Below are 26,819 nucleotides of genomic sequence, written 5' to 3' on the forward strand. Positions count from 1 at the left end.
TTTTTTTTTCATTTGTTTTGTTTTTGAAATGGAGTCTCACTCTGTTGCCAGGCTGGAGTGCAGTGATGCGATCTTGGCTCACTGCAACCTCCACCTCCTGGGTTCAAGCGATTCTCCTGCTTCAGCCTCTCGAGTAGCTGGGACGACAGGCGTGCTCCGCCATGCTCAGCTAATTTTTGTATTTTTAGTAGAGACGGGGTTTCACCATGTTGGCCAGGTTGGTCTTGATCTCTTGACCTCCTGATCTGCCCGTCTTGGCCTCCCAAAGTTCTGGGATTACAGGCATGAGCCACCATACCCGGTCCCTTTGTCTTTTTTCTTTTCTTTTTTTTTTTTTTTGAGACAGACTCTCACTCTGTCACCCAAGCTAGAGTGCAGTGGCATGATATCGACTCACCGCAACCTCCACCTCCTGGGTTCAAGCGATTCTCCCGCCTCAGCCTCCCAAGTAGTTGGGATTACAGGTGGGCACCACCACACCAGACTAATTTTTTTTTATTTTCACTAGAGACAGGGTTTCGCCATGTTGGCCAGGCTGCTCAAACTCCTGACCTCAGGTGATCCGCCTGCCTCAGCCTCCCAAAGTGCTGGGACTGTAGGCGTGAGCCACTGGGCTGGGCCAATTTTTTTTTTTTGGTATTTTTAGTAGAAACAGGATTTCACCATGTTGGCCAGGTTGGTCTCAAACTCCTGACCTCAGGTGATCTGCCTTCTTGGCCTCCCAAAGTGCTGGGATTACAGGCATGAGCCACTGTGCCTGTCCCCCTTCAACATTTTTTTCTTCAGTTGCTTGAAGACCATCAGATCTTGGCTTTCAGCCCAGACCTTCCTCCTGTGCCCTTCTTAGGAGTCACACAAGCAACTCAAACTCAGCAGACTGGGCTGAGCTCATCTCTAAGCCCCAACAGCTGCTCACCCCTGCAGCCTCTCAGTGAAGGGCTCCTCCATTCACACAGGTACCTGGAGTAGCCACCATGCCCCCACCTTGTGCCTGTGCTCCTCAGTCCTGAGCCTCGAGGGCTCTGCATTTCCACCCTCTGTCCTCCATCCCTCCAGCCCTGCCCTCTGAGAAGCTTCGAAGTCTCCTCCTGGACCCCTCTTACAAGGTCCCTCTGCCTGCTTTTGTCAGCTCATATTAGCTCTGCAGCCCAGATCTTTCCAAGCAACCCTTGCTCGCTGCCCTCAGTACACACCAACTCCTTTGCTAAAGTTCAAGCCCATTCACAACCTGATCCCAACCTTCTTCCAATCTTATTTTTTTTTTTTTTTTTTTTTTGAGACAGAGTCTTGCTCTGTCACCCAGACTGGAGTGCAGTGGCATGATCTGGGCTCAATACACCCTCCGCCTCCCAGGTTCAAGCAATTCTTTTGCCTCAGCCTCCCCAGTAGCTGGGATTACAGGCACGGACCACCACGCCCAGCTAATTTTTGTATTTTTAGAAGAGATGGGGTTTCACCATGTTGGCCAGGCTGATCGTGAACTCCTGAACTCAGGTGATCTGCCTGCCTCCGTCTCCCAAAGTGCTGGGATTACAGGCCACAGCCACTGCGAAGAGTTTTTTGTTTGTTTGTTTGTTTTTGAGACAGTGTCTCACTCTGTCACCCAGGCTGGAGTGCAGTGGCATGATCTCCGGCTCACTGCAACCTCTGTCTCCTAGGTTCAAGTGATTCTCTGCCTTGGCCTCCCCAGTAGTTGGGATTACAGGCACATACTACCAAACCCATCTAATGTTTGTATTTTTAGTAGAGATGGGGTTTCACCATTTTGCCCAGGCTGGTCTTGAACTCGGCCTCCCAAAGTGCTAGGATTTCAGGTGTGAGCCATTGAACCCAGCCTTTTCTTTTCTTTTTTTTTTTTTTTTTTTTTTTTGTTGGAGTCTCTTTCTGTCATCCAGGCTAGAGTACAGTGGTGTGATTTTGGCTCACTGCAACCTCCGCCTCCTGGGTTCAAGTGATTCTCCTGCCTCAGCCTCCTGAGTAGCTGGGATTACAGGCTCCTGCCACCACATCTGTCCAGCTAATTTTTGTATATGGTTATACCACATACAAAATGGTTTCACCGTGTTGGCCAGGCTGGTCTCCAACTCCTGACCTCAGGTGATCCACCCGCCTTGGCCTCCCAAAGTGCTGGGATTACAGGCGTGAGCCGCCACCACGCCCAGCCCCCTCTTCCAATCTTTCCACATTTCACTTTTATGTTCCATCTCTACCAGGTCAACGGCTCTTCCTTCAGGCAACTGCACTCTCCTGAAGCCAAGCCTTTGCTTTCTCTTTGTCTGGAATAACCTATTCTCCCTTTTCTTCTGTGAAATTTACACCCATCCTTCAAGTCTTCCTTAAGTGTTTCCTTCTCTGTGAACCTACCCCCCTTTCCTGACTGCCAGGCTGGTACTGAGGCCTCCGTGGGCCCCAGGAGCCCATTCATTTCCCTCTATTGCAGCACCAGTGAGTCTGAGACTCACCGTCCCTCTGCCGGATGGGGTATTGGACACAGTGGGAGCCCAGGGAGGGTCATGGGATGAACAACATAAGTCTTGGGCTGGTGTGAGGACGGACGCTAACAGCCCCTTGGGATTCCTTCCAGGCTGTGAGCTGGAGGCCTGCAGCCCCGATGCCGACATGCTGGACTACCTGCTGAGCCTGGGCCAGATCAGCCGCCGAGATGCCCTGGAGGTCACCTGGTACCACGCAGCCAACAGCAAGGAAGCCATGACAGCTGCCCTGGATAGTAAGTCCAGCTGCCAAGACTGAGGCAGGCCAGGGCAGGGGATGGAGAAGACAGAGGGAGAGAAGTGAGGATCAGCCACTGGTCACTGTGGTGGCATGACGGCTGTTTACATGTCTCTCCACACGAGGAAATAGGGGCTCAGAGGGGTTAAGTGGCCAGCTCAAGGTTGTGCAGCTGATAAACTCCGAGTTTAGATTTAAACCACATGTCTGACTCCAAAGTCATGACTATACTGCCTTCTCTCCCAGCTACCCTTTCCTCGACCTGTCAGGGACCGACCTGTAAGGAAGCCTTTGCCTTCAAAGCCTCAAGAAGACAGAAATCTTCACTTCGAAAATGGTTATAGTAACCAGTTGGCCAAGGCTCACGGTATGCACATTTCATACAGGTTCTCCTGGGACTACCATGCAACCTGTTTCATGGGTACCATTTCACAGGAGAAAAATAGAGGCTCAGAAAAGTTAGGTGACTTGGCCAAGGTTACACTCTCTGAAAGCAGCTAAGCGAACATTGGAGCCCAGAGTGGTCAGCCCCAGAGTGTGCACTCCAAGCCACTGACCCCCACCCCCTCCTTCAGGGCTGTTGGGAAGCTCAGTAGATAACGTTCATGAACATGCTAGTGAACTTTAAAGCAGTAGCTATAAAAGATGAAGGGAACAGTCCTCAAACCCGGACACGTTTCAGAAGACACAGGCTGCTGGCCCCACCCCCAAGTGATGCTGAGGCTGCTGGCCCCAAGATCGCACTTTCAGAACCACTGCTCAAGCAAACTCCTTCCATTTCAGACAAAGGAAACTGGGGTCTGAGGGCTGGTAGAATGACCAAATCAACCAAAGCAGGGATCTTTTGAGGTCATTATTAATAATTATGCTGAAGCAACAGAAATACACCAGATGGCCCCTTATACTAGTTAAGCAAGCAACTCCATATAAATAATTAACACTTAGTGAATGCCTAACCAGGGATATTTTATTGTTTAATTCTTGTAGATGAGGAAACAGGCACAAAAAGGTCAAACAACCTTCCCAAGATCACACAGCTGGAAAGTGTTAGGGTGGGGACTGGAAGCCAGCAGTGTCAATTCACAGTCCGCACACAGCCACCATGCTCTCCTGCAGATGGGTAAAGCTGGCATGAGGAGGGCTAGTGACTGCATGTCCCCTTCCCTCCTGACTATGTGGCTCCCTGAGGACTAGGGCTGCTGCTGTGGCCATCGGAAACCAATCCTTTCCTCTCATCTCTTGCTCCTTCTTCACTTCCCACCCTCAAGCAAGTCAGCCCCCAGGTTCAGCCTCTGGAAGGAAAGTCACAACTTTTAAGGTGAAGAGAGTGTTTGTTTGTTTGTTTGTTTTGAGACAGGATCTCTCTCTGTTGTCCAGGCTGGAGTGCAGTGGCATAATCTTCGCTCACTGCAACCTCCGCCTCCCAGGTTCAAGTGATTCTTCCTGCCTCAGCCTCCCAAGTAGATGGGATTACAGGAGCCCACCCCACCACAACTGGCTAATTTTTGTATTTTTAGCAGAGACAGGGTTTCACCATGTTGACCAGGATAGTCTTGAACTCCTAACCTCAAGTGATCCCCCCACCTCAGACTCCCAAAGTGCTGGGATTATAGGCTTGAGCCATCACGCCCGGCTGAGGAAGTTATTTTTTTAAGCCAACACTAAAGGATGAGCAGGAGGTGCCACAGTAAAGTTGAGAGAAGAGTGTTGCCAGGCAACAGACCAGAGATGGGGAGGACAAAACAAAGTAAAGCCTTGCTACCCAACATGTGGTCCGTGGACCAGCAGCACATGCACCCCTGGGGAGTATGTTAAAAAGGCAGAATCTCGGGCTCATGCCTGTAATTCCAGCACTTTGGGAGGCTGAGGCGGGTTGATCACCTGAGGTCAGGAGTTCAAGAACAGCCTGACTGATATGGCAAAACCGCATCTCCGCTAAAAGTACAAAAATTAGCCGTGCATGGTGGTGGTGCATACCTGTAGTCCCAGCTACTCAGGAGGCTGAGATAGAAGAATCGCTTGAACCCAGCAGGCAGAGGTTGCAGTGAGCTGTGATCATGCCACTGCACTCTAGCCTGGGCGACAGAGTGAGACTTCATATAAAAAAAAAGAAGGCCAGGCATAGTGGCTCACACCTGTAATCCCAGCCCTTTGGGAGGCCGAGGCTGGCAGATCACGAGGTCAGGAGATTGAAACCATCCTGGCAAACATGGTGAAACCCTGTCTCTATTAAAACACAAAAAATTAGCCAGGCGTGGTAGCGGGCGCCTGTAGTCCCAGCTACTTGGGAGGCTGAGGCAGGAGAACGGCGTGAACCCGGAAGGCAGAGGTTGCAGTGAGCCCAGATCGTGCCACTGCACTCCAGCCTGGGCAACAGAGCGAGACTCCATCTCAAAAAAAAAGAAAGCCGGGCACAGTGGCTCATGCCTGTAATCCCAGCACTTTGGGAGGCCGAGGCCGGCGGATCACGAGGTCAGGAAATCAAGACTATCCTGGCTAACATGGTGAAATCTGGTCTCTACTAAAAATACAAAAAAATTAGCTGGGCGTGGTGGCGGGTGCCTGTAGTCCCAGCTACTCGGGAGGCTGAGCAGGAGAATAGTGTGAACCCGGGAGGCAGAGCTTGCAGTGAGCAGAGATTGTGCCACTGCACTCCAGCCTGGGCGACAGAGTGAGACTCCATCTCAAAAAAAAAAAAGCAGAATCTCAGACCCTGCCGCAGACCTAGTGATCAGAACATGCATTTTTACAGTCCCTGGGGGATCTATGTGCACATTAAAGTTGGAGAAGCTGGGTGCCTGGAACTCAGAGAATGAAGGAGAGTGGAATGTGAGATGAAATTGGAAAATCTGGCAGGCCCTGATTGTACAGACCTCAAAGACTATAATAAAGAGTTTGGGCTTCATGTTCAGAGCAATGGGGAGGTTTTCTGGCCTTTTGTAACAGGAAGTGACATGATCAGGTACATGTTTAGGACACTCTGGTGGCTCTATAGAGAATAGACTTGCAGGGAAGCAGTGCTAGAGGTGAAAAGAATGGTCAGGAGTCAGGGAAAAAGCAGGAGAAAAGGCCCCTTCTGGCATCAGTTGTCTGTGATGCCGCAAGGGCCAAAAGCGACCCCTCTCCCCTCCACTACACTCTTCAAGTGTGAGTGCCCCTTGCATGGTTTTCTAGAGACTGCTTCCCATTAGAAAGGTCTGCGCTCCCTACAAGACTGAATTCTCCAAAGCAGGAGTCAGATGTCCGCCCGATTGAGTTAACTGTGTGAAGCTAAAAGATAATTCTGTGTTGGTGATGATGCGGTGAGATGGGCAACCTTGTGTACTACAGGCGAAGGACAGGAATCAGAACAACTTTTCTGGAAAGCGGTTTGATAACATGGGCTTTAAAAATGACCCTGTGGGCTGGGCATTGAGGCTCACACCTGTAATCTCAACACTTTGAGAGGCCAAAGTGGGAGGATTGCTTGAGCCCAGGAGTTCAAGACCAGACAGGGCAACATAGCAAGACTAATAGCAAAAATCAGAAACGACCAAAGCATCTCAGGCATGGGGGATGATCAGCTACATGGTAGTGAACACCATCAACCAGGGCTTTCGAAGCTTTTTGTTTCTTTGCCTTGTTTGCTCTAATGAGATGTATAAAAAAAGATCTGGAAATGTGTGATAATGTTGAAAAAAAACATAAAAAAGTATAAATGCAGTGGAGTCTCAACTGTGTAAAAACTATTTATAGGGCCAGGCACAGTGACTCACACCTGTAATCCCAGCACTTTGGGAGGCTGAGGTGGGCGGATCATTTGAGGTCAGGAGTTCTGAGAGCGGCCTGGCCAATACCGTGAAACCCCGTCTCCACTAAAAATACAAAAATTAGCCAGGCATGGTGGCACACGCCTGTACATCCCAGCTACTTGGGAGGCTGAGGCAGAAGAATTTCAAGAACTATTTGAAACTGGGAGGTGGAGGTTGTAGTGAACCAAGATCGCACCACTGCACTCCAGCCTGGGCGATAGAGCAAGACTCTGTCTCCGAAAAAACCTATGCATAGGAAAAAATGGAAGGAAAATCCATCAGAATGTGAAACTATGATGGAAGTGTGGGTGCATATTTTTCTCTTCTTCTGCTTTTCTGTATTTCTCAAATGTTCTGTAATTTGTAATGCTTTTATGATGAGAAAAAAAGTTTTCTTTTTCTGAAAAAAGGAACTGAGTTTTTGCCTCTTCCACAGGCAACATCACAGTCCTGGAGGCTGACGTCAATGTAGAAGGGCTCGGCACAGCCAATGAGACAGGAGTTCCCATCATGGCACACCCCCCGGCTATCTACAGCGACAACACACTGGAGCAGTGGCTGGATGCTGTGCTGGGCTCTTCCCAAAAGGGTAAGGGCCTCTCTGGAAACCCTCCCCGGGCCCCAGCCCTCTGGCCCTGGGGCAGCATGTGCAGAGATCCCTCACTGGGAAGCAAGTCCAGCCCTGACACGAGGTGCTCATTGCCTTGGCTTTCTCATCACAATGTTACAGATGCCCAGGCTCAGTGAGGACTAGGCGAGATGGGGAGCGTGTCAGTGCAGGTCCTGGTGTTCTCTCCTGGACACACAGGGGAGACAGCAGGCAGTACAGTGTGAACTGCAAAGTGTCACGCATGCTCAGAGTGCTTCCCCCTGTATCCACAGAACTGGACATAACATGTTCAAAGCCCAGCCCCACCCTTCCCCTCTGCACCCCTTCACCAGTCACAGTCAGAATCCAGGCGTCACCATAATGCCTCCCTCTCCCTCATCCTCACGGCCTCTCAGTTGCTGCATCCACCAATCCTAACCCCTAACCCTGCCCCCATCTAGTTGCAGCCACATTGTATCTCTCCAGGACCTCCCTCCTCACCAGCTTCCTGCCCCAAATTCAGCCCCTCCAGGCTTCCCTTGACTACCGTGACGACACACACACACCTGAGGGATCTTTTCAAAATACCAGTTTTGTCATGCCACACCTCTGTTTTAACCCTCCATGGCTCCCCATTGTCCTCAGGAAAAAGTATGATCTTGGTCTGGCTTTCAACATCCCTCTCTATCTTCCCAGTCTCATCTCCTCACCACCCTGAAAAGTACCGGGTCTTTCCTCTGCAGAGATTTCCTCCTCTACTCAAATGCACCTTCCCGGACGCTGAGTGACCTCCCTACAGGCTCTGGTGGTTTGGGACCCTCTGAGTCTACCCTGCTCAGGAACCACAGCCCCTTTTCAGCAGAGACTTCATTCCCAGCTGCAGCAGCCACAAGCCCAAGTCCTTACCTGGCCTCTGTTTCCTCCCCGCAGGAGATGGGAATTCCTCTAGAGGCAGGCCCTTCTTCTCTGAGTTAGCTCTGTCTCTTCGAAAGGCCTTCCCCACACCCTGCAGGAATATGGTGCTTGTCCTTCCACACTCCCCCGACTCCACAGCACACACACACACACACACATACACACACACACACGCTCTCTGCTCTCTGCCCAGGGAGTCACATCTTCCTGGTTCCTTCGCCAGTTCCCCAAGCCCTTGTCCCTTTCCCCACAGGCATCAAACTGGACTTCAAGAACATCAAGGCCGTGGGCCCTTCCCTGGACCTCCTGCGGCGGCTGACAGAGGAAGGCAAAGTCCGGCGGCCCGTGTGGATCAATGCTGACATCTTAAAGGGCCCCAACATGCTCATCTCAATTGAGGTCAATGCCACACAGTGAGTGTTTGCCTCTCTGTCCCAGCTGTGTCCAGCCCTCTTCTGTCAACACCTACCACGGATGGGGATCTTAGGGGACCTCTGAGTTTGTCTCCAGTCATACTATATATAGCTTGACTCCTTCCCCAGGCCTCATGAATTCCAGCACCGCTGCTCACAGCCCTCACGCACAGTAGTTGCACAGTGCTCTACTGCTTACAAAGAGACAACATAAAAGAAGAGAATGTCTTTGATCTGATCCTTACGTAGCACTGCCAGGTTAAGGCTTTCTCCCCATTTTGCAGATAATAAAGCTAATAATAGAGGAAGCTCAATTCGTTCAATGTATATTATGTGTCCCAGAACCGTTTTAAGCACTTGACTTGCAGAACACCATTTAACTCTTACGAGAATGAGGTAGGTACTATTATTTCCATTTTATTAATGCAAGAACTATATTATAGAAGTTAAAAGACCTGCCTAAGTCTAGTAAGTGGCAGAGCAAAGATTCAAACCCAGGCCTTTCTGATTCTAAGCTCCAGGCTCTTTCCCATCCATCTCTTCTTCCATCCATCCAACCAGCCAGCAATCCATCCATCTAGTATTTATTATTGTGCTTCTCAAGCTGAAGTGCCTTCCAAAAGTAGCAGTTTGGAAAATGTAATCAATGACCCAAGATAAATATGACCTGTCTTCTTGGAGTGTTAATTTTACTCAGTAGGTTTTTTTTGCTGGGCAGTGGGTGGCAACAGAATTTGCCTATTAATATTTGCATCTTTTGAAGAAGAAAAGTACAAAGAAAAAATTAAAATATTTTCATCAAGGCAAAGTTCAAATACAATTTTAGGCTGGGCACAGTGGCTCACACCTATAAACCTAGTACTCTGGGAGGCCAAGGTGAGCAGATCCCTTGAGCTCAGGAGTTTGAGACCAGCCTGGGCAACACAGCGAGACCCCATATAGAAAGCAAAGAGATAAATATATGAAGGGAAGAAAAAAAGGAAGGGAGGAAGGAAAGCAGGAAGGCAGGAACTTTTTTTTTTTTTTTTTTTTTTTTTTTGAGACGGAGTCTCACTCTGTTGCCCAGGTTGGAAGGCAATGTGCGATCTCAGCTCACCACAACCTCTGCTTCCTGGGTTCAAGAGATTTTCCTGCCTCAGCCTCCCAAGTAGCTGGGATTATAGCCATGCACCACCACGTCCAGCGAATCTTGTACTTTTAGTAGAGATGGGATTTCTCCATGTTGGTCAGGCTGCTCTCGAACTCCCTACCTCAAATGATCCACCCGCCTCAGCCTCCCAAAGTGCTGGGATTACAGGCGTGAGCCACCGCACCCAGCAGGAGGGAAATTTTTAAAGAACACCTGAGAAACTTCAGAGACTCCCAGCTGGCAGAGCTCAGATTCCCACAGGCTGGGGCTCTGAGTCCGTTTCCTGTCTATAAGTGGATGTTCAAGAAGCCGGCCCTGCTAGAAGGGATGCTGTCTATGAGGTTGAGTTACCTGCCCAAGATCAGAATCAGGATCTGAACCCAGACTTCCCTGACTCCAAAGTCCATGCCCAATTTATGGAACCTGAAACAAGCCATTCTGTTCTTTGGGACTCTGCTTCTGACCTTATCGTAGATCCAATAGGCCCTGCTACTCCCTAGCACTGTGATGAGAACCCAGAGGAGAGGAAGGGGCCGCCACACCTCTGTGATACCAACATCTCTGATTTTTTTTGCAGGTTCCTGGCCCTGGTCCAGGAGAAGTATCCCAAGGCTACCCTGTCTCCAGGCTGGACCACCTTCTACGTGTCCACATCCCCCAACAGGACCTACACCCGAGCCATGGTGGAGAAGATGCACGAGCTGGTGGGAGTGGTACCCCAGAGGGTCACCTTCCCTGTGCGGTCTTCCATGGTGCGGGCCGCCTGGCCCCACTTCAGCTGGCTGCTGAGCCAATCTGAAAGGTGAAAACCACCAAACCCACCCCCATCCTCCTGGAGGCACTGATAGCCCCAGCAAGATCCCAGAAGCTCATAGCTGGAAGGGTCTTAAAGGTCATTTCGTCCAACCCCTGCTGGTGCTCATGCCGTCTACAGAGTCCCTGCTTTCTGCTTGCATACCTCTGGTGACGGGCTACTCACTACCTCCTGCAGGAGCCTTTTCATTGGTGGGTAATTCTCTGCCCTCTGGAAAATATTTATACCAAGACACAATTTGTCTCCCCACAGCTTCCTCCAATGGGAGCCAGCTGTACCCCTGGGGCTACACAGATTGTGCCTTCAACCCCTGCCCTAGGATAGCCCTACAGGAATTTAGAGACTTCTCTGTCCCCACTATCCCCCCACCTTCCACAGTACTCCCAAATCTGCCCCCTCCCCATCTTGATGCCTGACCTACCCTTCCACACCCTGCCCCATCTGTCCTGCCCCTTTCCTAAGACAGGACTCAGAAATAGACACTGCAAATGAGGAGGCAGGACAGGCTCCCCCTCCCTCCTGGGCCTCTGCTTTCTGTCATCTTTCCTGAATTCCTTCTGGCTCCTGCCCTTGGGAAGGGGTAGGACTCAGGGAGAAGTGGCAGGTGGGCGACTGGAGGACAGATGCTCTACCCTGGGCCCAGCTGACATCCAGTTCCTGAGCACAGGAGTGGGGCTGAGGGTCTTGCTGGGCTCAGACAGGCACTGAGTCAGCTCTCGTGGCCCCAGGTACAGCCTGACGCTGTGGCAGGCTGCCTCGGACCCCATGTCGGTGGAGGATCTGCTCTACGTCCGGGATAACACTGCTGTCCACCAAGTCTACTATGACATCTTTGAGCCTCTCCTGTCACAGTTCAAGCAGCTGGCCTGTAAGGAGAGAAACTGGGAAGGGCGGTGTGGGCTGGATTCTGCATAGGGCAGCACTTGGTGGGCACTGGAGCAGAGCTGGGCGGAAGGGATATCAGAAGGGGGAAGGCCAGGATGGGACAGGAGGCAGCTGTGTTTTGTGTGCCAGGCCCTGGGATGGTATGCTAAGCTTCAAACATACATTTTATTTTTATTTATATATTTTTTCGAGACATAGTCTGGCTCTGTCACCCAGGCTGGAGTGCAACGGTTCAATCTCAGCTCTCTGCAACCTCCGCCTCCTGGGTTCAAGTGATTCTCCTGCACCACCACACCCGGCTAATTTTTGTATTTTTAATAGAGACAGGGTTTCACCATGTTGGGCCAGGATGGTCTTGAACTTCTGCCCTCAGGTGATCCGCCCACCTTGGCCTCCCAAAGTGCTGGGATTACAGGTGTGAGCCACCTGCCTGACCCACACATTCATTTTATAGAGAAACCGAGGGATTCCATTTTATAGAGAAACAGCGGCTCAATACAGTCACTCAGCTTATATGTGGCCCAGCAGACAGGAAACCAGCAAATTCCAAACCCCCATTATTTCCCTTGGTGCACAGCTCCACTGTGGGTTACTCTAATGCTTCAGAGGCCTCCACTGTATTTGCTAAGCAGTGATCAGATGTCACCATCCAAACCCCTCATTCCCTTGTCCCCGAACCCAGAAGAGCCACAGTTAAGCCATCTCAAAGGGGTCCCATCAGACTCTGCATTCCTGCCATGGAAGCCACCTAAGCGAGGGGGAAGGATACCAGCTCTGGGGCCAGGCGTGGCTTTGCTGGCACGCCTCTCCAGACTTGGCCTCTTGCAGGTCCCATCAGGTTCTACTCCCAGCAACTTTGCTTACTGCTTATAAGACCTTGGGCAAGTCACTTCTTCTAGTCTACAAAACAAGGAAATGAGAGCTACTTGGCAGGGTGCCATGAGGTTTAGAGAGGATGCCTGTAGAGCTGTGGCCTACAGAAGGTGTTCCATGAATGGCAGCCACTTCACTTTGGCAATCTGGGGCCCCACAGTGAATGCCACACGGAAACCAACGTACTACACGGGAGGCAGCCTGATCCCTCTTCTCCAGCTGCCTGGGGATGATGGTCTGAATGTGGAGTGGCTGGTTCCTGACGTCCAGGGCAGTGGCAAAACAGCAACAATGATCCTCCCAGGTAAGGTCAACCCTTCAACCCTGGTGCTCCTAGCTCATCTGCAGGGGTATCCTTTGCTTGGGGCAGGTAACACTGGTCTCTGTTGCCATGACAACATGGGTTTATTTACACCATACCCTGGATGCAAGGTGGGGTAGGGTTGTGGGAGAGGGAGAAGGGAGTACAGTGATGTCAAGAGCACAGGGCTCCTGGCCTTCAGACCAGTCCTCAGCCACAGTGCTATAGGCAAGGCCGGCACCAGCCCCCAGACTGAGTCATGGGTAAAGGCCAAGAGCTGAAGCAAGAGTTTCTCATGCACCAGGCACATTTATAAAGCAACCCATCCACCTGGAGCCCAAAACTGGGTTGACAGATTCCAGAGAGGCAAGGTCCTTGATGACTCCATAACTCCCACTACCCCTTTAACAAGGGACTCTAACACCTATGATAACCCATATCCTAAACTCTGTTGCCTCTGCCGCCTCTTCTAGACACAGAAGGCATGATCCTGCTGAACACTGGCCTCGAGGGAACTGTGGCTGAAAACCCCGTGCCCATTGTTCATGCTCCAAGTGGCAGCATCCTGACGCTGGAGTCCTGCCTGCAACAGCTGGCCACACATCCCGGACACTGGGGCATCCATTTGCAAATAGCAGAGCCCACAGCCCTCCGGCCGTCCCTGGCTTTGCTGGCACGCCTCTCCAGACTTGGCCTCTTGCATTGGCCTGTGTGGGTTGGGGCCAAAATCTCCCACGGGAGTTTTTCGGTCCCTGGCCATGTGGCTGGCAGAGAGCTGCTTACAGCTGTGGCTGAGGTCTTCCCCCACGTGACTGTGGCACCAGGCTGGCCTGAGGAGGTGCTGGGCAGTGGCTACAGAGAACATCTGCTCACAGATATGCTAGAGCTGTGCCAGGGGCTTTGGCAACCTGTGTCCTTCCAGATGCAGGCCATACTGCTGGGCCACAGCACAGCTGGAGCCATAGCCAGCCTGCTGGCATCCTCCCCCCGGGCCACCGTCATAGTGGAGCACAGCCCAGCTGGGGGCGACTATGCCTCTGTGAGGACAGCGCTGCTGGCAGCCAGGGCTGTGGATAGGACCCGAGTCTACTACAGGCTGCCCCAGGGGTACCGCAAGGACTTGCTGGCCGATGTTGGCAGAAACTGAGCACCCAGGAGTGGTGGGCCAGCGGACTCCAGGGCAGAGGCTTCCCACGGGGAGGCAGGAAGAAATAAAGGCCTTTGGCTTTCTCCAGACACTGTATGTGAGTCCTTGGGGGCAGGATGGAGTGGGAGTGGGCATGATGTGGCCACTGAGGGCATCTAGAGGGTCTGGAGGCTGGGGGCCAGATCATTCCGGTTGTCCAAGAGAAACTGCTCGCAAGCCTTGAAGGTGGTGTAGAACTCAGAGGAGAGGCCGGCCACATTGGTAGTCACATAGTTGAGAACACCTGGGGTAGCCTGGTTGTAGTAGGACACCTGCAGGGTGGGAAGCCAGGCTCAGGGGGACCGAGCTAGGGGAGGGTACTGGGAAGGGGTGGGAGCCCAGTGGGCACAGGCTGGTGGTGAGTCAGCCTTGCTTGTCTTCTGGGAGGGCAGAAAATTCAACCCAACTCCCCAGGGTCTTAGATTACACAGTTGGCCAGCATGGCCTCCTCCAGCTGATCTCCCCGAACCCTTCCTGGGGCGCTGACAACCCTGGCTTCCCGCCACCACACACCACATTGTCATCATGCATCTTCCCCGCCAGCCAGAGGCCCTGGAGGGCAGGGGCTGCGTCTCCAGGGCCCAGCTCTGAATCTTGGCCATAGAGACACATTAGAAATTAGCCCAGGGATGGTTCTGAGGTGCTCATGGGTTCAAGCATATGAATTCAGCAAACACCGGCTCAGTCTCTGCTGAGTGAGTCTCAGGGCCCGGCTGCGGGGCCCTAACAGAAGCTCTGAGTGGGGAGGCTGCAGTACCCCACCCTCGCTTTCCCTCAGCCTCCTGCCCATCAACACGGACTGCACTGCTGGGTTTTATGGGCCCTCAGAGCCCATATAAAGCCTTCCTAGATGAGAAGGGCTATCCAAGGGAATGACGAGTGAGATGGAATTTCAGTTCAGAAACCAGGTCTTCTGACTTCAGCACCCAGAGCTTTTTCCAAGACCATGCAGCAGCCTCTGACTTACCTCTACACAGATGAGATCATTTTCAGTCCCTGACACTCCAGGCTCCCCCAGGCTGGAAGGGGGAGCCTGCTGGGGGGGCTCAGCTTTGGGACTATCCTAGCCCAGCAGTGCTAAGCTCAATATACGTGTGGTGTTGGGGTGGAGCCAGGCTGGGGGCGTGGTGAGGGGGACCAGCCTCACCTTGGTCAGCTGGTCCCCCTCGCGCCAGAAGCAGAAGCCTGAGCAGAGGGTCTCTCCGCGTCTGTACTCTGGTGTCTCTTGGTGTGTGGGCAGCGTGACCGACCTCAGCGCGATGACATAGGGGTCCCTGAGTGAAGGAAGGGTAGCAAGGGGACAGGGGTCAGCCACAGAAGAAAGTGGGGGCCTGTTCTGCCCAACCACAAGCCCAGACCCTGCCCCCTCTGACACGGATTCCTCACCAGGGGATGCAAGGCACATCAATTCTTAAAGCCCTGATGCGGGGCTCAGGGCCAGGCTGGAGGGAGGAGGCACCTGTGGGTTAGCACCAAATTCACCAGGAGCCAACCTGACTCCACGGTGGACTTTTTGGAAAAGCCTCTCTACTTCAACACTCAGGGGAAGACTCGTGGGCTTTGGGATTTTTTTTCTGTCCCTGTCTCTCCAGCAAAAGAGATGTTTCGGCCCTCCAGCCCACACAGGGCTGTCAGAGGGCGGAGGCCAAGGAGGTGGCCACCCGAGAAATATCCTGTCCAAGGCCTGCATCAAGGCAGCCTAAGCCACCCTGGGCAAGGGCAGCCCTGCTGTAGGGAATGTGACAAGAAGGGAAGTGTGTGCCCCGTCCCCCATTTTACCCATGGTAAAGCCACAGCAGCCCAGAAAAGTCTAGTGGTGCCTGGGGCCCCACAGCCAATGGGAAGCAGAGCTCTGGCTCCAGGCTGATGGCCTTCCCTGGGAGGGAGATGCGGCCATCCTACCACTCCGTCTAGTTGTGTCTCCCACCCCACAGCAGATAGGCACACACCCATTGTCACAAGGCTTCCGCCTCGAGGCCAGGATCACGAAGTCCTGTGGTTTTGTGTGACCTCCAAGGGCAGGGCTGGTGACGTGGTAGATGGCATCGTCCTCGTCTACCTGCTGCACTAGCTCCACACTCCTGTGGGGAGGTCGGGATCTCAGGGCCCCAGGAAGCTTCCAGCTCCCATGCAGGCAGCCGGTGCCACGGTGCAGCGCCTGAACAGCTTCTGTGGTGGGATGTCACCCCCTGTACTGCTCAGCAGGGACCAGTAGGAAGGCAGCAAGGTCCAGTCAAGATGGACACACATGTGCATGTGCACACACAGGCACACGTAGACATGCATGCAAGTAAATGAACACATACACACAGACACGGGAACAAAGATGTGCACATACATGAACACATGTGGTCATATGTGCACAGGCACATGGACAGACACCAGTGTACAGAGAGACCCACGTGTGTCTGTACATGTCTGCGCAAGTGCAGACACCACAAGGATGTGCGATGATTTAGCAGTTGTTCTTAATATTTACTGAGCACCCACTGAGTGCCAGGTGCTGTTCTAAGTGCTTTACATGTGTTGCTTAATCTCCATGACAGCCCCATGCTGTAGAGGCTTTTAGTGTTCCCATCTCATAGATGAAGAAGATAACCTGCCCACGGCCACAGAGCTAATAAGGAAGCAGGGCTGGGGTGTGCTCAGGCTATCAGGTGGCAGAGATGTATCCCCAGGCCCAGGGGCCTGACACATACAGGCATGGGCATACACAGGTTCATATCAACACGTGCACCCACACAAGGACACCCACACAGAGGCAGACACGGCCATGTCCAGACCCACCTCCTCCTCCCCACTCCCCTGCCCGCACTCAGCAGTAGGCAGGGTATGGGGGAAGAAACTAGGGGCTCTCTTTCCCCTCAGGCCACTCCCCCACAAATCCGATCAAGTATCAAGATTTGGTCTGGCCTTCAAGGCCCACCCCAGCCTCCCTCCTAGAAGCCCACCTACCACATGTACAACCGCCCTCCCCCTACAAGACACCCACCACCAAATCACCTCTCTGCCTTCTGGAAGGGGACAACCAGCAGGCAGGCCTGAGTCAGCTGGGCCAGGGATTTTTAAGGCAACATGGCCCTGTTTGCAAAGAAACCTTCAGCAGGAAGCCCATGTACAAAGAGCTACAAGCCTGCTCGGGAGAAGACAGATGGAGTAGGAAGGGCAAGGCCAGTTTGTCAAAACACAATTCGCCAAACGACCAGCACACTGAATTTCCAAACACACAGAACCTCCTTATGGAAATCCTCCATAATGTAGGCTCCTCATAACAAGTGATTATCAAATAACACCCCCAAGCCAGGGTGTTGACAGAATAGAAAATGACTTTAAGGGGACTTGAAAAACACAAATTTTGCTATTTTCCTAAGAACATGTTTATCTTCCTTGACTAAATTTGAGAAGAAGATAGTCAGCCGAACAATCAACAAATTTGGAGGAACAAATGTATGTAAAAGAATAATATATTTCTATTCATAATCATTCATTATATTCAAAAATAACATATTTGTGAGGAAAATCAGCAAACTTGGTAAGTTCAGCAAACTGGCCATGCTATATCCCACTCACCCTTTAGCCTTCTGACTCCACCCCAAGCAGTTCCGGAAGCCCCTTTGGGGACACAGAACTCCAGAGCACATGGTTTGAAAATCAGTATCTCTGAGTGTGAATCCATGACCCACGCTTCTTAAAAAGCATGCATTTTAAAAAGAGAGAAACTGAAGCCAGAAAGGAAGTGACGTTGACTTATCCAGCATCACACAGCTGGTTGGGACAGAAGCAGGACTTCAACTCAAGCCTCCAGCTCCAATTCCATGCTCAGTCTCTTCCCTAAGGGCTCAAAATACCCACGACCCTGACCCCCCACCCAACATGGAACTCCAACCCACTCCCAGCCCCTGCTAATGGCCAGCAGGGCAGAGCATCATGGAGGATGACCTGCAGAAGGAGACACCCTCTCCCTCATCAGGCTGGAGAAGGGACACTGCCCTGCCCTCACCCTGGCCCCTCACCGGTAGTGCTTGTCCCACTCTGGCCTCCGACGCAGGTCCGAGAGCAGCAGGAAGGCCTGGGCTGCATCCACATGCACGACCATCTCCATGTGGAAGGAGAGGAACTTGTCATCCTCCAGAGTGTACAGGCGGACCTGCATGGGACAGAGGGCAGCCTCATTTGCTGGGTGGTGGAGTGGACTGATGGGGATGCTGGAGGCTGAGGCTGGAAGCTCAGGGCTATAGCTGACTTGCTGTGTGACTGTGAATACACAGCTCAGCCTCTCTGAGTCTCAGCTGCATCCCCATGAATTCAGCACATTTGTGCTGAGAATCCAAGCCCTAGCGTCACAGGCAGGAGGCGGCTTGTCCAAGGGCACAGGCAGCTGGCAGAGCTTAGATCTCCTGTAAGCCCGTGCCTGTTGGCTGCCTCCATCCCTGCAGCGATCACTGCAGAAGAACAGAGAGGAAGTGCCTGGTGAGACAGCAGCAGACCCGAGTGGCTGAGAACAGGAAGTGGGGCAGGCAGGAGAGAAGGATCTAGGGGTTCTCAACTCCAGGCCCTGCAGAGGTGGGTACGTTTCCACAACAGGACTGGTTTCTTGATCTCACCCAATTCTTTGAAGAGATCCTTTTCTGACATAAGTGGTATGGGAGAGTTCTTGTTGCTTGCCATCAGCCACCTCCGGCTCAGAGGTGAAAGGAAAATTGGGTGGGTGGGGTCAGCTACCTGATTGATCTCCGAGGACAGCACCCAGTTGTCCTTGGCCACGAGCATCCTCAGGGAGGAGACGTTATTGTAGCTCAGGTACACCTGGAAGAGCACACAGGTGCTACCACTACCATGCCCCTTTCCACCAGGGCCCCTGAGCCGAGGCCAAGGGTGTGCCAGAGAGGAACCTGGACCATGAATGGGGGGTGTGGGGGGCAGTGCTGAGGAAAGAGTCCTGGACTTTGGGAAGGGAGGTCCAGTCTTGGGCTTGGCTAGACCCACTGTGTGACCCTGGACAAGCTGCTCTGCCTCTCAAGGTCTCCACTTGCACCTGCCAAATAGGGACACAGGCAAGCTCTTTGCTAACGGTAGCAACCATGAGGTGTGTCATTCATATTCTGTTCTCCCCAGCCTTCCTCCAAACCTGTTCTGACAGGCAGGGAAGGGTGGGGGCCCCAGTGGGTCTGAAGACTGTCCCCTTGGAGCAGAGGGCCTTACCTGGTTGCTAGGGTCCCAGGGGACGGAGAGGGGCACCTCTGTCTGCTTACAGGACACAATGTACTTCCTGGGAAGGAGGGAAGATGACAACCTGGGTCCCCTGGAAGTCCAGCACTTTCCACAGACTCTACTGCAGGCCTACTGTGTGCTAGGCCCTGTGCTGAGCCTGGCAGAGTGGGAGACTCCTGTCTGGCTAGGGAGGCCGGATGGTCACACAGGACACAGCAGCTGAGAGCACACCAGCTCAGCCCCTACACCAGGGAAAGCTCGGAGGCGGGAGCGAGCCAGCAAGGAAGGGTGTGGCGTCTAAGGCTCGGTCCCCAGACCGCACATCCTGGCTGACTGACCTCACCCTGATGCTGCTGTGTCCTCATCTGTGAAATGGGATCAGCAGTCACCCCTGCCTCAGGGGTCATCACAAGGAGAACAGCGCCTGGCACACAGTAAATGCTCAGTAAATGCCATAGATGCACACTTTCTTATCAGCAACAGCTTGTGACCCCTGCTGTGCTTATAGCCTCCAAAGTCCGTAAATGCTTTCACAGCAGAGTGAGACACACCTGGATTGATTGATTGATTGATTGATTGATTGATTGATTTTGAGATGGAGTCTTGCTCTGTTGCCCATGCTGGAGTGCAATGGCACAATCTCTGCTCACTACAACCTCCACCTCCTGGTTCAAGCGATTATCTTGTCTCAGCCTCAGCCTCCTGACTATAGGTGCACTGGGACTATCTGTGCCCACCACCATGCCCAGCTAATTTTTGTATTTTTAGTAGAGATGGGGTTTTGCCATGTTAGCCAGGCCGGTCTTGAACTCCTGACCTCAGAGGATCTGCCTGCCTCAGCCACCCAAAGTGGCTGTACCTCTTGAACAACTGCATCTCCCCTCTGAATGTTTCTTCATCTGCCAAGTGGGCATCAGAATCAATGGGAAGAACACAGGATTTAAAATCGGCTGGACTCAGCCAGGTTCAAATTCTGACTCTGCTGATGCTATTTATGTGTCCCTGGGCAAGCCACCTAACCCCTCTGTCTCCAGCGTCCTCGCCTGTACAACAGGCGAGAAGACAGCTGTGTAATGAGACCGAAACGAGAGGATGAAAAGGGCCTGGCCCAGGGTCCAGTGCACAGGCAGCTCTGAAGAAGAGCGAGTGCCCTGGGGTCAGTGGAGCGTGAACAGCCCCGAATCCGCATTCTGCCCACTACTCAGCCCCTGCTCACCTGTCTAGGCGGATCTTCTTTCTGGCACTGGCCTCTCGGTACCGCCGCTCGCCATCCTGGGGAAGAAGTAGGGATAGGCTGTGCTGTGGGAGGAGCAACCAGCTACCCCAACTCTCTATCCTGCCCCCTCTCCATCCCCCAGGGCCCAAGGAGATCCTGCAGCCCTAACATGGAGTTCAGGTGTCACTGGGGCAGCTGGAATCAAAATCTCCTGGCCAGGAAAGTGGGAAACTAAGCTGTAGCCCCAGCTCCCCTCAAACTCTGAGTGACCTGGGAACACCATCTCCCCTGGCCAGACCTCAGTTTCCTCCTCTGTAAAATGGGGATCCTTACAGGTCTCTCACAATGGTAATGACAGTCCACATTTATTGAGCACTCGCTACACACCAGCCACTCTTTTCAAGGCCTTTCCATGCGGCATTGCACCAAATCCCTAAAACAACCCTCCGAGGCTGGGGCTAGTGCTGTGTCCATCCTACAGAGGAGGAACCTGAGATAAGGAAGGGGGAGGGCTTGCCAAGGCCACAGGGGTAAGGGCCAAGGCCAGGATCAGCACCCCAGTGGCCTGCCTCAAGCCCACCCTCTTTACCACCACATCTAACGTCCCCCAGTCCCAAGCGCAACACGGAAAATGCCTGGGAAGCGGCTGTGGCTGTGATCCCCAGCTCCTGGTCCCGAGGCTCCACCCAACTCCACAGCTCAGGCTAGGCTCTGGAAGGCCAGCAGGCAGGGCAGGGGACCTCCCCCGAGGGAGGGAGCGGCCTCTCCAAGGCCTGGCCCACAGGAGGCACAGGGAACATTTTGTTAGAGAGGACCTTTGCACCAGGCTCCTGACTGTCTTCCCGTGCCCCATGTGTCGCTTTCACCATCCTCCTGACCGCTCCCAGGACGCAGCCAGGCATGGAGTCAGTACCGCATCTATCGCCCCACAGTCCTGTGAGGCAGGGACGGCAGATGCACCCATTTTACACATGGGGACTGAAAGCTCGAGGGGACATCCCTTGAATGTGGTAGAGGCGAGGTTCCAACCCACATCTGACTCCAAAGCCAGTACTCTCCCAACCCTGTGGCTCATGACAGTCCATTAATCCCCAACTCCCAGCCAGACCCACACATATTCCAAGTTCTGTCAGGCAGAACAAACCCGCCCTGCACGAGGGGCATCCCGGGGCTCACAGCCAGGACACTCAGAGCTAGCCGTGCCCCAGCACAGGGGTAGGGTGGGCCCCTCACGCCTCTAGGCTGTAGGGGGCTGGCAGGCAGAGAGGGAGGGGAGGGGAGCTGCTAGTGGGGCAGGGCGCTGGTCCCACTTACCCCGGGCTGGGGCCGAATCCAGGGCAGCAGCTGGGGCTGGTCATCTGCATCCAGGACCACAAAGGTCATAAAGGCACTGTTGATGTGGCGCCGGTGGGTCTCAGCCTGCTGGCGATAGGCCTCCACACATACACCCACCTCCATGCTGCGGGGAAAGAGTGCAGCTTCCAACCTGGACAGACCTTCCCAAGGGCCATGCCTCCTCCCCAACACACACACTCACACACACATACACACACATGCATGCACACACATACACACATGCATGCACACACACACGCATGCACACACACTCCTGCAGTGCTTCCAGCAACCTGGATCGGAGTCCCAATGACAGGACACCTGGGACCACACCCTCCACTAATGTTTACAGAGCACCTCCTGTGTGCGTCCGGCCCTGTGAGGATGCGGGAGTGAATAAACCCATCCAGTCCATGCCTCATGGGCTAACAGCCGGGGGAGGAGGCAACCAACAAGAAAGCAAAGGTATAAATATGCCATCATGAACCGCAAAGAGGCATAAGGATATAAACAAGGAGGTGGAGGTGCACAGCCTAATTAGAAAATGTTCATCATGTGCATATTTACAAGTGCTATGGTAGCCTGGCTTCCAACAGCCCAGTTGCTGCTATTCATGTGTATCTTACCATCTTTACTTCTTTATTCCTTTATTTATTTTTTGAGACAGTCTCATTCTGTCACCCAGGCTGGAGTGCAGTGGCACAATCTCGGCTCACTGCAACCTCCACCTCCTGGGTTCAAGGGATTCTTGTGCCTCAGCCTCCCAAGTAGCTGGGATTACAGGTGTGTGCCACCACACCTGGCTCATTTTTTGTTTATTTAATAGAGACGGGGTTTCGCCATGTTGGCCAGGCTAGTCTTGAACTCTGAGCCTCAAGTGATCTGCCTGCCTCGGCCTCCTAAAGTGCCGGGATTACAGGCATGAGTCACTGCACCCAGTCACTTACCATCTTTATTAATTATAATAAATAAATTCCCCCTCACTTGGGAAGTTCTGTAATTGCAGAATGTGGACATTATATAGATGGGGAAACCAAGGCCTAGAACTGGGCAATAATTTTTCCAAGGATTCCAGATTCCCGGAATCTGGACTAAAAACCGGGCTTCACAGCTCCTACGAAAGGCTTTTCGCCTGCACCGCGGCAAAACGTGTGCAAGTCAGACTGCAAATAATAACAGTAATAGTAAGAGCAGCCGCAATGGCTGACCTTTACCGGACATTTTCTCTGGCATTCTACTAGCAACGGCTCATTGAATCCTCATAACTCTGAGGTAGTTGTGATGAGCCCCATTTTATAGGTGGAAGAACTGAGACTCAGAGGGGTTAAGTTGCTTCCCAAGGTCACAGAGCCAGTAAGAGGTGGAGCCAAACTCGAACCCAGCAGCCTGGCTCCTGATCCCTCACTTTTAATGATTAAATAATGATCTCTGAAATTCTCAAAAAATTTACTTATTTAAAGTCAGCTGTCATGGGAGTAGATATCAGAATTCATTGCAAAGGCAACGACTCTGTAGACTAATTATTTTAGGAAATGTGTGGGAAAGGGTTTGATAAACAACCAAACACTGGCAAGAAGTGGCCCTGTGATCTGAGCATCTATAGCGCTCCAGGCCTGGAGCCAGGAGTCAAGGAGAGGGACAGAGACACTGATCTAAGACAGTGGGAGACAGGGGCTGGGGGATCCCACAGGAGGGGTCCTTGACCCAGCCAGGGATAGGCAGGACTGGGAGCCAGGGAAGCCTCCCAAGAAGGGAACATCAGAGCTGAATTTCAGAGACAGTGAAGGAACCCAGCAGCCAGGCGAGGATTTAGACCCTGTCTGCAGGCCAAAGGGCTCCTGGACGGTTTGCAGTAGGGCCCTTTCTAGGGTCAGGAAGAGCCCTCAGCCCTGAATGGCCCTGGCCGCGCCCATCCCAGACCCTCACCTATGTTTGAAGGCATTGTTCACGATGGCTTTGAGCACCAGACGGTCGCCGACCTGGGACGGGCCTCGGAAGTGGAACATCTCAATGGCCTTCAGCGTAGGGTGGGCACAGCAGAGCCGGCTGAGGAAGTTTGGAGGGGGGAGACAGAAGGAATGCCCTCAGTGCTTCAGCCACTAGTTTGGGCCAGGTTTTTTTTTTTCTTTTTTTGAGACGGAGTTTCACTCTTATTGCCCAGGCTGGAGTGCAATGGCATAATCTCGGCTCACTGTAACGTCTGCCTCTTAGGTTCAAGCAATTCTCCTGCCTCAGCCTCCTGAGTAGCTGGGATTACAGGCGTCCGCCACCATGCCCGGCTAATTTTTTGTATTTTTAGTAGAGATGGGGTTTCACCATGTTGGCCAGGATGGTTGCAAACTCCTGACCTCAGGTGATCCACTCACCTTGGCCTCCCAAAGTGCTGGGATTACAGGCATGAGCCACTGTACCCGGCTTTTTTTTTTTTTTTTTTTTTTTTGAGACAGGGTTTCATTCTGTTGCCCAGGCTGGAATGCACTGGTGCTATCTCGGCTCACTGTAACCTCCACCTTCTGGGTTCAAGCGGCTCTCCTGTTTCAGCCTCCCAAGCAGCTGAGACTACAGGCACGCATCACCACACCTGGCTAATTTTTGTATTTTTAGTAGAGATGAGGTTTTACCTCGTTGCCAACCTGGTCTTGAACTCCTGACCTCAAGTGGCCTTGGCTTCCCAAAGTACTGGGATTACAGGCATGAGCCACCACACTAGGACAGCTTGGGCCGGCTTTCTACCCTAGTCCCATCCCCAGACCCAGCCTGAAACTACACATTCTGACCCACCTACTGCCACCCAAACCAGTGGCAGTTCTACTCAGAGGCACAGAACTGAAGTCCCATTTCATAGCTTAGAATACTGAGGTCTATGCATGGTGGGAAAGGAGCCAAATTTGAGGAGACAGAAGAAAGCAGGGTTTGGGGTCAACCCCTTTCCCATTTTCCTTCCAACTTTGACACCTTGGTAGCTGCTGTTCCTACTATCTAGAAGCCCTCCCCTAACCCAAAGCTACTTGGCATTCAAGGCCCAGCTGAAGTGTTCTTCCTCCACGCAGCCTTCCCTGACCATCAGGCTCTTACCCTCCTCCGGGATCTTACTGCACTTATAGCCAAGGCTGCCCAAAAGGGCATTGCTTCTGCACTGTCTCCCACAGGTTAAACTGGAGGAGGGGCCATTGAAGCCAGGCTCTAAAGAATAAGGAGGAATCCGCCTGGCTGGGAAGGGCATGGGTTGGGAAGGGCATTCCTGGTAAAGGGAACAGCAAAAGCAAAGTCATGGAGGTGTGAGAGTGTCAATTAGTGAAGGTCAGTTACCGTAACTGTAAAAAACACCCTGATATTTAGGGTAGAACAAGCCCCAGACAGGCAGAGAGGTTACAGGAGAGAAAACCATTTTCACCCCTTGGAAGAAGGGAACAGTGAGAGATGGCTTTATGGAGGAAGTGGGCAGGATATTAGCAGACAAAGAAGAGTAGGGGAAACACAGCAGGAGCCTACACCAGGGGCAAAGGCAGGGGCTGGGAAAGCGGAGGATGGCAACACAGAGCAGCAAATGGCTTGATGTGAAGGGAACATAGATACTAGAAGGAGTACAGGTAGGGCCAGATCAAGGGGAGGATCTAGTGCCAGGCCAAGAGAGCTGTTGTTACCCACGTAAAAGATGAGAGCTTTTTGAGTAGAACAAGAAATGGTCAGTTCACAAAAATTCTTTATCTGATTTGGAACAGCCAAGCTTCTGAAGCCTTGAATGCCAACCCCAAGTTGGGGTTTCCCCTCCAGAGGGAGGTGGCCAAGGGGAGGAGGAGGAGAAAGGAGGGGAGGCAGAGACAGTACACTCTGCCCTCACCTGGCTGCAATGGTGGCCACATTCTCCATCCAGGCCATGATCTGGCCCCCAAAGGTGTTGCCCTGGTGATTGGCATGGGGAGGCAGGACCAGCTCCACGCTCTCCACACGAGTCTTCTCAGCCGGCACCATGTGGTTGCAGTCTCTGTTCTCCAGATCTGACCAGGGATGGGGTGAGGGAGGGAAGCGGGGAGGTGAGAACATTCCCAAGGGCAGCCCCTCCCCACAGGCAGCCCGGGGACCCCCCACCACTCCACCCCACTCAGGTTCTTTTATTTATTCGGCACCAAGTGCACATGAGGCAGAGGGTGGCCCTGGGTGAGAGAGATGAGCCAGTTCAGTGCAGTGGACCCATCACCAGCTCTGAGACAAGACAGCTGGTCTGAATCTCAGCTCCACTCCAGACTGCCTGCATGGCCTTGGGCAAATGGAGTAATCCCTCCGAGCCTCGGTTGCCTCATTTGTAAAGGCAGATGTGAACTCCGACCCGACAGAACTGTGTGAAGATGAAATATTATTGTCACAAAGTGCTTGACTCAAGGCCAGGCGTAATAGCTCATGCCTGTAATCCCAGCACTTTGGGAGCCAAGGTGGGTAGATCCACTTGAGGCCAGGAGTTCAAGACCAGCCTGGCCAACATGGCGAAACTCTGTCTCTACTAAAACACAAACAAATTAGTGGGGCATGGTGGCATGTGCCTGTAATCCCAGCTACTCTGGAGGCTGGGCCATGAGAATCACTTGAACCTGGGAGGCAGAGGTTGCAGGGAGCCAAGATCACACCACTACACTCCAGCCTGGGTGACAGAGTGAGATTCTGTCTCAAAAAATAATAATAATCACAAAGAGCTTGGCTCCAGTAAATATGCTCTCAAAAAGGATGGTTTTTCCCCGCCCTCTGCCCTGGTATCCTTGGCAGCAATGGAATTAGGATATCCTTAATAGGAGAGGCCAGGCAGTGAATGGGGCCTTGGGCTTCAGGGCAGCGGATGCTGGCATGCCCCACCAAATCCAAGGTTGTGTCATTTGTCTCCCATCTCCCATGGAGAGACTTCTTCAGGGAGGGTCCATCAAAGAGCTGGCATTGCCCTTGGCTTGGCTTACAGACTCTCAGAGATGCCACAGACAGGGTCAGGGCAGACAGGAGGGGAAGTTGAGGGTGGCCTGAGCCAAGGTCTGGAGACAGGACAGGGAGGGTATTCACAGGGCAATGGGGCCTGTGGCTTAGCAGGAGCTGCAGTGGGTCAAGAGACAGTACCCAGTGAAGCTGAGTGGCCAGCCAGAAGGCCCAGTGCCAGGCAAAGGCACTTGAGCTGATTCTTAGGTGGGAGGGCTGTTAGGACAGAAGAGATTTAGGAGGGCTGCAAGGGGATGGATGGATCAAGGGGGCCTTGACGACTGTAGGAAGAGCTGGGCCTCCCCAGCTCCAGCCTCCAAGCCCAGCATAACCAGAGCGCGTGGAACTCAGGGCACAGCTCGCTGCTTCCACTGAGCTTTGCAAGTTCTGCCTGCTCTCTCCCCACACCGAGGAGATTTTCTCCTAAAATCACCTGCTTTTGGTTTCAAGGAAGACCCAAATTTAAACATTCTGG

The 26,819-nt window shown here is 52.8% G+C and overlaps 2 protein-coding genes across 2 annotated transcripts in view; one reads left to right on the top strand and one right to left on the bottom strand.

The window, feature by feature from the left end:
- FAM151A (family with sequence similarity 151 member A) overlaps positions 1-13,675 on the top strand; it is a 14,638-nt gene extending 963 nt beyond the window's left edge. Inside the window, exons 2-8 of the mRNA XM_023187857.2 lie at positions 2,585-2,728; positions 6,958-7,110; positions 8,279-8,438; positions 10,145-10,369; positions 11,110-11,249; positions 12,300-12,443; positions 12,914-13,675. Of these exons, the coding sequence (XP_023043625.1) occupies positions 2,585-2,728; positions 6,958-7,110; positions 8,279-8,438; positions 10,145-10,369; positions 11,110-11,249; positions 12,300-12,443; positions 12,914-13,587 (1,640 nt within the window). The 3' untranslated portion in view covers positions 13,588-13,675. The remainder of the gene's footprint in view (positions 1-2,584; positions 2,729-6,957; positions 7,111-8,278; positions 8,439-10,144; positions 10,370-11,109; positions 11,250-12,299; positions 12,444-12,913) is intronic.
- ACOT11 (acyl-CoA thioesterase 11) overlaps positions 11,428-26,819 on the bottom strand; it is a 33,211-nt gene continuing 17,819 nt past the window's right edge. The window contains exons 7-16 of the mRNA XM_023187846.1: positions 25,230-25,386; positions 23,315-23,434; positions 21,368-21,512; positions 20,054-20,109; positions 18,829-18,895; positions 18,349-18,432; positions 17,640-17,773; positions 15,576-15,707; positions 14,774-14,900; positions 11,428-13,898 (exon numbers count right to left, since the gene is read on the bottom strand). Coding sequence (XP_023043614.1) covers positions 13,743-13,898; positions 14,774-14,900; positions 15,576-15,707; positions 17,640-17,773; positions 18,349-18,432; positions 18,829-18,895; positions 20,054-20,109; positions 21,368-21,512; positions 23,315-23,434; positions 25,230-25,386 — 1,178 coding nt within the window. The 3' untranslated portion in view covers positions 11,428-13,742. The remainder of the gene's footprint in view (positions 13,899-14,773; positions 14,901-15,575; positions 15,708-17,639; positions 17,774-18,348; positions 18,433-18,828; positions 18,896-20,053; positions 20,110-21,367; positions 21,513-23,314; positions 23,435-25,229; positions 25,387-26,819) is intronic.

Source organism: Piliocolobus tephrosceles, chromosome 1 (genome assembly GCF_002776525.5).
Source record: "Piliocolobus tephrosceles isolate RC106 chromosome 1, ASM277652v3, whole genome shotgun sequence".
Lineage (NCBI taxonomy): Eukaryota > Metazoa > Chordata > Mammalia > Primates > Cercopithecidae > Piliocolobus > Piliocolobus tephrosceles.